Source organism: Glandiceps talaboti, chromosome 2 (genome assembly GCF_964340395.1).
Source record: "Glandiceps talaboti chromosome 2, keGlaTala1.1, whole genome shotgun sequence".
Classification (NCBI taxonomy): domain Eukaryota; kingdom Metazoa; phylum Hemichordata; class Enteropneusta; family Spengelidae; genus Glandiceps; species Glandiceps talaboti.
In genome coordinates, this window is record NC_135550.1 from 17,954,640 (window position 1) to 17,964,391 (window position 9,752).

At 34.5% G+C, this 9,752-nt stretch overlaps 1 protein-coding gene across 1 annotated transcript; it reads right to left on the bottom strand.

Annotated features, from left to right (window-relative positions):
* Nucleotides 1–611: 611 nt before the first annotated feature.
* Nucleotides 612–9,373, bottom strand: LOC144453433 (E3 ubiquitin-protein ligase FANCL-like). The gene is made up of 11 exons (XM_078144724.1): nt 9,284–9,373; nt 8,280–8,338; nt 6,956–7,073; nt 6,494–6,591; nt 5,309–5,405; nt 4,643–4,711; nt 3,811–3,961; nt 2,784–2,867; nt 2,105–2,232; nt 1,202–1,318; nt 612–796 (listed from the first exon to the last, which is right to left on the bottom strand). The coding sequence occupies exons 1-11, from the start codon at nt 9,371–9,373 to the stop codon at nt 695–697; spliced, it is 1,113 nt and encodes a 370-aa protein (XP_078000850.1). The 3' UTR covers nt 612–694.
* Nucleotides 9,374–9,752: the final 379 nt, after the last annotated feature.

Here is a 9,752-nt window from a genome sequence, read left to right on the forward strand (position 1 = left end):
GACGAAATCATCACACTTTGTGTTATGTGTTTAATCCGATGATTATGTGTCATATGTCCACTGTTTGGAATGTACTTGACTGTGTTGTCTTATTTTGGGGGTCTATAAATAGAATATTTCATTCAAAATTCTACTGCCAAGGAAAACTGGACAAAAGCTGCTATAGGTTATCTAAACTGGCTATGAAGAGTATTTTTTATCCCACAAAGCAAACTTTCCTTATTTTATCTGTACATAGTGTTACAGTATTTGAGTGTGTTTGGATGACAAAGGCGGTGATTGACCTTTGACCCTATTATTGGGTCATTGTACAACTTGCATGCTGTGTGCGCTACTGTGGCAAGTTTTATCTCACTACTGGTAATGCAAAAATAAACAATAATGAAGACTCAACATGTCACTTCGTTATAATGTAGAGTGACAGATTTCAACTTTTGATGTGATTGCTTTTTACATATGGTATTGAAAAGCAATCACTTTGTTGTCATCTTGACTGTGATTGGTTTGCTGCAGTATGAGCATTCTCCAAATATGGTATTGAAAAGCAATCACTTTGTTGTCATCTTGACTGATTGGTTTGCTGCAGAATGAGCATTCTCCAAATATGGTATTGAAAAGCAATCACTTTGTTGCCATCTTGACTGATTGGTTTGCTGCAGAATGAGCATTCTCCAAATATGGTATTGAAAAGCAATCACTTTGTTGCCATCTTGACTGTGATTGGTTTGCTGCAGTATGGACATTCTCCAAATATGGTATTAAAACTTTGACGACTTGATGGTAAAGCTCTCAACCACTGAAAGGAAATATGGGAAGAAATGTAGTGAATTGAAAATAGAATGTGCCTTAGAATTAAAATTCAAACTTTTGTTACTCTGTTCTTGAAAATTCCACCCTATTCTCAGGAGAAAAAACAAAAAACGACCGAGTAACAACGGTACCAGTATCCATATTACACTTCAAAATGTCCACCAATAATGTAATGCTATGGGCAAATAATAGCTGGATGATTTCCTTGAAAGTATGATGGCAAACACAAATTTTTGATTCATTCAAGCTACTTGAATTTTAAACAAATTGGTCACCTAGATGCATTCTTTTCTTGTGTTTATACACATATTTGTGAAGTTAGCCAAGTCATCTGACACAGCCTACAGTAACATAATCATTTCTAAAGTTAAGCCTTACTAAAGTTGCTCACCTCATACAGACAGGATTGATGGAAAGGCTGTCCACATCTGGGATCATCACAGACTTTATCAGGAATGGCAGTGTCTAGTCGGTAGGAGTAACAAATACCACACTCTACACTGAAGTCCTACAGTTTGTACAGGAGAAATCAGAAAATCAAGGTTGCATATTCACATTGCATGATTCAAAGTTACCATGCTATTTATATGACTAACAGATGAGAAACACTCAATGATAGTTATTTTATGGACAAATTAGTTTGCTAAATAAACTTTCCATCCTTACACTTTTGCTTAATATAAAGTTGGTAAATTTAGAGATTTTCAGATATTTTCTGATTTGTTATCAAAGGCTATAGAACTATATAACATAAGCATACTGAAACCGAATCGTGTCTACATATACCTGGTATCTACCTCTCACTCTCACATGGAATTATTTAGACAAAAATGAAATGTCTCTCTAGATTTGAAATACATATAATCAAGAATGTATTTCATTGACTGAATTCCCAGTATACTAGTATCAAATTAAAAGTTCTACTCACAAAGTCAAAGCATTTGTTGGAAGCAAATCTCAAATTTTAACTGACATCTCGTTAGCAATGTCAATCAGTACCCTCCTGACAGCACTAACGAGACAACAGAGAACATTTGGGATTTCCTTCAAAAAATTGTTACATTCTATGAGTAGAAATTTTCATTTGAAAATATTGTATCCCTATATATATTCATGATTTTGGCAATACTAGGCTTCACTGCTAACACATTATTACAAATTTACAATTTGCCAAGAGCTATCTAAATAACATTAAAAGTGTTCATTATGGGCTGAAAAATTGAATGTAATGGCGTACGATGTATATCATGCATTGTAGCTGCACTTAAACCTGACATGTAAGATTTGTTCTTACCTGTTTCTTTGTGTTAGTTTTTGAAGGAAATTCAGTAGCTAGTATATTCTGTAAGTTTGTTAGCACAGTTTCCTCTGGATTCCAATTTTCCAAATTTGTGTTTAGTTTGTCTCGTAGTGGGTTAATTACTGGAAATCAAAGTAAACCTAAATATCACATTCAAAAAATTACAATATTACATAGTCAGTGATGGCACTTTACATGTACACTGATTTTAGTTTCTACATGTAAACACTCCTGAAAGAGGTTCTTGTTTTGTCAACAAATTGTATATCTGTGTAATACTTATAGGACTTGATCACTAAGCAACCATACATACTTCAACAAGTACAACACTTTAAATAATCAGGAAAACAGCAAACGTAATTAAAACTGTGTTCTAGTTATGATTACTGAGGCTTTGCATTTATGACTTCATAGCTGAGAAGGAGAAAAGTTGACTGTGGCCAGGACTCAAGCCTAGACCCACTAACTACTAGACCAAAGCACTACCAGCCATGCTAAATGTCAATCAACCCCACCACAACTTGTTATACTTTGGGAGGTTTTGTGCATGTTGGTGTGATGAGTATGGAGTGTTCTGCGGATTATAATACATTGAAGGAAATAGAGGTATTAAAACAGAGTAACCACGTCAGATTTGGTGACAACAATTACAAATATTGTATCAACTTCATACCATGGTCAGCACCAAGAAATTTACACTCAGGAAACATCCTTGGATGAAATGGATCCATATTAATTTGTAAAGATGAACTGCTTCCTGTAAGAAATGACAAAACATGTGTAATAAAATTACATTTCTATCCACTTGGTAGTTGTTTTGTAAAAGAACTGGAAAGCCAAGAGCACGGAAAACCAGTAATATGGAAAAATACAAAATATACACAAACAAATTTTGATTAAAAAGGGAAAAAAAGAGCACATCAATTCATATTTCCATTAGAATTTTAATAATCACTTTCAAACATACTGCTGTTAGATTTGTATTGAAACTGGCAAGACAGCTACATCTATTAAAAAAAAACAATCTATAACCTTGTAAGATGTGTAAATATGTTAAAAAATAATTTACAAACCCCATTCACCATTTTGAATGGTGCATTGTGGGAAATATGGTATCGTATTAAAATCAAGCAAATGAGTCAAGCACTGTTGTAAACAAAATGTTACATTGTTTGTAAATACAAATAATCTAGTCTTGATTACCTAGCCCCTTAAAGGTGGGCCACTGATCTGATCACCATAAACCACAAATATCATAGTCTAGTCTTGGTTACCCAGACCCTTGCAAGCCTGCAAATCAGTACTGTAATTGTAAATATCTCATCTCACTTTTGTCTTCATCTGAGCATGCCCAGTTTTAGATTGTTCATTGCTGTATCCACCATTTTATCTCTTGTATCAAAGGGTTAAATGGGTGAACACACAGTGACACTGACAACCCTTTCAGTCTATCTCTGAAGTGTTAGACTGTTCATTGTTTGCGTCCACCGTTTCATCTATTGTACAGCTCAGTTTAGATAGAAGATGACTACAGTACAAATACAATGTGAATCAAAACACTTCAAATATCAAATTCTTGTACACAACAAAACAGCATTGTCTAAACACATACAAAATTCACATTTCTTACAATTTAAATACAATATCTACCAGTAATCATAATCTCACCACTTGGAGGGGACCAAGATCTAAGGTCTTACCTAATGCTATTCTTCTTAATGTGGAGGCATAGTATGGTTGCTCTGGCTCAAGAACCCATGTTTTATTATCAATTTCATCTACAACTGCAAAGAAGTCTTGATATTTTTCTAATTCTTGTGAAAATTGGTGATGGATATTCTTCAATTGGCTCTACATAAGAAGAAATGCCATGATCTGAGAATGTTACTTCAATAAACAATCTGTTGTTGATGTCATCATTATGACAGTGACACAAAAGTGACTCTGAAACAAGCAGGGATAAGCAAATCAATTTTGGAACTATTGGTCTTTGGATTAGTGACAGACAAAAAATCTAGTGGTCCTGCAGTAGGACCTTGTGGTCCTTGTTTTTTACAATTATTTTTAAGCTAGCTAGAATCATTTAATTATGGGGGTTTTTTTTAGAACTGGTTATCAAAATGCCATTGTTAGTTGTATTGAATATCTGTAAATGTCTGATGAGTCCACACCAATATGCATGGATGGAGCATTGAATTTGATTGTTTGTTATGGTCCCTTGGTGTAGTTGTCGATAAGACTAGGCATTACAAAAAATCTGTGGTCTGGGTAAAAAAAAATCAGTGTTTCTTGGATGTAGGACTACTGGATTCACTAACCCCTGATGTATGAAAAGTCATGTTAACTCTATTGTTTATAACTTGTGAACAGGTAAGGATGACAAGTTTCATTTGTTACTCTCTTCCTATTCTCCTAGCACACACACACACACACAGTTAGTGTTTTGGTACTTGATTCTCTAAATAATCACTCAAGTGTGCATCACCTATCATAAATCTTGAATTGTTCTTGAATTGTTTCATAGCTACCTACCTGTGGTGACCAATTCAATCTAAATAAAACAGGTAAGTCCACGTTACAACTTGGAGCTATTTTAGGGTGCTGCAAAATACAACCAATAGACTTTCTGGTCAATTCTTGTATTTAGGGTAACTGAGGAAAATGACAATTTTACATCCAGTATATATAATTACTCCTAAACACAACAATGCAAACAGTAGACTAGGCTGTCAAGTTATTGAAGAGTATAAAGTGCAACAAACAAACAGACAAACAAACAACACATGATTTGAAAGTGACTAGAAGACCAGTGCAGTTAGTTTTGCCATGAATGCATTATTGAATGTACTTCAGTCTTCAGTACACACTACACTCCTAGAAATCCACAGGCTCGTGACAAGATTGACATGCCACAGGCATGCAGCAGGGTCTGATGCATGCCTGATGGGACAGGCCTGCTACAGGCTTGAATCCATTTCCCTGAATAGTCCTTGTTGGTCATGGCTATACCAACTCTTCTGCAGCCCTGTTGCAGACCTGAATACATTTTAGTGGTGTAGAAATCAGTATCATTTGCAAAGTCAAAAACAGAAAAACAGAAGAAACTTCTTGCACTGAGGGTATGCAATCTTTATAGACATCATGACCATATGACAGTCATGTAGTTGAGTCACGTGACTTATGTAATAATATACTCACCTGAGTATGCAAATTAATTGTGATCACATGTTGTCTATTTCCTGAGTCTGATGCCTTCAACTGAAGACTTGTAAATGAAGAATCAACGTCAGCTAGTCTGGGAGGGAACAATCATACAAAACATATATTAATAAATTTTCATTTTTGTTAAATATTTCCCCAAAGGAGAAATCAAAGTAAATGTGTGTTGATTTGATAATAAATCTATAACAAAGGTGATATGGATGATTGGCTATCATTCTAGACATTTGTCATCTTTATATATTGTATGTTATCTGTTTGTTCATTCATGGCATTCTACACACATGTGACTATTCAGAGTTATGTTACTTTTAACACAACAATGAATTTTACCAGCACATAAACACATTGATATTTATTATTAAAGCTGCCTGTTTGACCATAGATTCCCCCCCCCCCACCACCACCACCATAATGGAGGGTCTATGGTTTGACTAATTACTTAGTGTTATTCATAGAAGCCTTAATGGTAACATAACTTTGGCACATTTTTTTAGTATTTCTATAAGATCAACATCTTGTTACAGTATTTGTTGAAACTTGAAGCACATCCTTTCCATTTCTGATGTTGTGATTTGTCAATATATCGATCATGTAGTATTGAGTAATTTATACTGTTCAACACAAAGTGAGACATCATCAGCCTGTATGGACACTGTCACAAACACTAATGACATCATATATACACACTTCTAAGTTTTGAACAATAGACAAACATGGCACCAGCTAGAGATGGAATACTTGTATAGATTTTTGCAATTTTCTGAACACAAATTTGTGGCCCTTATGTCAGAAATTGAGTACGAAAATAACAAACTTGATAATTAAAGAAATATTTTGTTGATACTGTGTTGCTTTCAGGATAACCCATTCAGTTTGGCCATGGAGAACCTCTATGGAACTATGCACATTTGTTCCTGTGTACTATTTTTAGGAAGGTGTATGATGCAGGAAATGGATGTGGCGTGTTCGAAAACACAAGTTGACTGGTTGGCATGCAACCTCATAATAATAATATCATACTGTAGAAACAGACATATAATATCTCCCTCATAACTAGTCCACATGTATTCTCACAAGCAGGAGACCGTGACTTTTAGCTACATACATATTCTATATTTTTTTTCGTGAATATATTTTGTAATTCTCTATAAAAAATCTTACTTCTCCCATCCAATATCTTCTATTTGTTTGATTAACTCAGAATAGTATTGTGGGGTTTCAGTCTCTCTTGTTGCTCTTTTGGTCTGTGTAACTCTTTCCTGTGGGTCGACAAGGAAATGTATTTCAAACATCAATACAAATCTTTTTGTTACGATTTTGCTCATCATTATATTCTTTTTGTGTTTTTACAATAAATGTGTATGAAAGACAGCTAGGAAAATGCTAAAATAGTTAATATGTCTTTAACTTGTTGTCTTCTGTTTGTCGGAAAAACAAAAGTCAGCAGAATCATCTTCCTGCAAATATTTGTTAAATATACTATGTCGTCTGACCTTGTCACTGAGATATGCTTTTTTGTCATTGTACAAGTCTGAGACATTTTTTGAAGGCAGATGGCTAAATGTATTTAATTTTATCACAAAATGTTAAGAAAACTAGTTTCTTCAAGGGATAACAAATTACCAAAATATTCTTCAGCTCAACTATAAAAGCTACTAGGTCCTGACTTTGTTGTAGTCTTTGATGTACAATATCAGTATATCCCCTTAGAAGGTGTTGTAATTCCCAGCTGCATAAGATTCTGAAAATAAAGGAACCGGCTAAAAAGTTATGTTTTTTTTACATTATAGTTTATGGTCCTCAATTGTCAATTATTATGTACATAATTCACAACATATATTGTGCAAATATATATATCATATGATGTCCTTTTTCTTGTTTATGTCCTTGCATGTCAAAGTCAATGGATCAAAATTCGGAGTATATTCTAATCATACTGTAGATTTACACACATGACTTGAAGAAAAACAATCAAAGATTCTATGCCTTTATAGTGAATATAAAATGAAGATGTTTTCCAACTTTTTTTTCATTCTTCAAATTCATCTCTAAGTAAGATCAGTAACATTCTAATCTTATCATTATACAACCACCTAAAAATAAAAATGCAACCATTCTTTGCAAAATTTGTTGTTTTGTTCATTTCCTGTAAGACTTGCAGTCATTGCTAAGTCAGATCCTGAAAAGAAGATAGCCAGAATGGGACAAACTGTTGACTGCGTACAGGAGTAGAGTGTACATTGTGTCATGAATTCATCTGATGACAGAATGATGTCATAGCATCTCACACAATATATGTCAATGCATTTCCTGACACTTCAACAACTGTTTGTTGAACTCACAGACTCTAGTGTGTCATTGCTATCAATAGATTCAATGCTATTGGAGAGAAAGGCACTCCGAGCAGAATCATGCCATTCTTGTTATTTATCAAAATTTTAAGTCATTCATATTTTGTTGCCAATGGTACGGTATTTTGTATCAATTATACATCTAAAAATTTGTTTATATTATAATCTTTTGGTTTTATTTCTTGATAAAATGTAATAATATTTGAACCATGCATGATGGAACAATGAACTGAGGCAGTACTCGTACTATTAAAGTACATAGACTGTCTTAAGTACTGGAACGATTACAACGTAACACTTCAGTTGCTCCTGACTGACTGGGTCATTGGTTGTGCAAAACTACAACTTATTGAGGTGCGCAAATTGGCAAAATGATGTTTGCATTGTCAAAGAAAAAACTGACATGGTGATAAATTTCAAAATTTCAGTGTTGATTATTAACTAGCACACTTCTTGCATGACTCACTGTGAGTGTCACTCTTTAAACAGCTTGATATAGATGTAATAATTACACCTTGTTACCTGAGGACACTGGCTAAAATAATATCTTATAATACCAAGACACATCATATTGGAGTTTTAAGCTTATGACATACCTTGCATATTTCAGTTCTTTACTCTTAGGCAATTCAATCCTCAACAGATACTCCTTACCCTAGTTTGGACAAAACAGATTTACTCAAATAATGTAAAGTGTCTGTGTTGTTTTTTGCATATGTGAGGGATGGATACTCTCTCATTATCTTGATAGTGGGGGGGGGGGCTAAAAGTATATGGATATGTGTTTGGCAATGGGATCACTTCTTCAAGAGTATGTGTGGGTCAAATAGGTCACTATGTCTTCATACATATTATACTTTACAAATGTAAAAGGGACTGACTTCGTATTGTGGTGTTAGATGTGAAATCTTGGATCATCGCAAAATGAATAACTGCGAAAGCATTTGCCAAGACTGTTTTCAGTAAATGCTGAGGGCTGCAGGACCACAGACAGTATTTCACCTGTTAAAGAACATACTGAACAGATCAGTTGTTTAGTGTTTTCAGTCATTTTCAATGTCTCTTACACTTTGGTGTAGTTCCTAAATGTTTCAAGAAATCCATCATCATTCCTGTTCCTAAGAAAACTTCTATATTTAAAATGACCATAGTCCTGTAGCATTACATTAAACATCTTTAATACCATTGTTATCAAATCATTGGACATCAGTTATTTCTGAAATCCTGTTTAGTATCTTACTAATTTTAACATTGGGCTTGTTGATTTTTGTTGTTTTAGAGTGATATCACAGCCATTTCCTAATGTAAGTTGTACATATTGATGGCAATAATAAATAAATATCAACCTTATATTTACTGTATTTGGATGTGGAGTCCTTCCTATCTACATTTCGGATGTACATTTTTAAAACTTCTATTTTGTCTCCCTGTGTCTACAATGTATACTGGTTTTATCTACACTAAATATATTACTTGTATCTTAATCACAGTTAGTGCACCCCCCCCCCCCCACCACCACCACATGCCCCCCCCCCCCCAAAAAAAAGATGAGAATCATATATCAATAAAGGACTGGTATACACGTTTGTAGAAAACTTACAGCTACTGATAGGAAACCTTCATACAAAGTCTTGTCCGTATTCTGCGGCACTAGTAGGGGACATACAGATGTGACATCATTGGTTGCCATAGTAACGCATCACTCGTAGAATGTAGTTATCAACTTCAGCTTCAGTAATTTTGAATAGACTTCCAAAACGATACAACCTGCTGCTAACAGTATCTGTTGCCTCCTCCAGTACCGTTTATATTGCCGAAAATGTCACCGAAACTGTAGGGAAGGTGAACATTTGTTTTCATTTCATCAATAACAACGCGCCGAGATTTCAAAGGCTCCCTCGGATTTCTTCCGGAAGTTAATCAGCACGATTAACTTAGCGAGTCCTTCCCAACGTTACATCTAGTATACATTATTTTCGCCTGCTCATGTAAACTCTTTTATGTGCTGATGATAATATACAGTCTATAGGTAGACCATGTAGATAATGAATATATCAGGTTTCAGAAGT

Excerpts from the sequence above, each read along its gene's own strand:
- LOC144453433 (XM_078144724.1), bottom strand. The coding sequence starts at position 9,373 with ATGGCAACCAATGATGTCACATCTGTATGTCCCCTACTAGTGCCGCAG. Across the intron at positions 8,339-9,283 it reads AAGGTTTCCTATCAGTAGCT|GGTAAGGAGTATCTGTTGAG; the intron begins GTAAGTTTTCTA and ends TGTCCAAACTAG. Across the intron at positions 4,712-5,308 it reads CAATTAATTTGCATACTCAG|CACCCTAAAATAGCTCCAAG; the intron begins GTGAGTATATTA and ends TGTATTTTGCAG.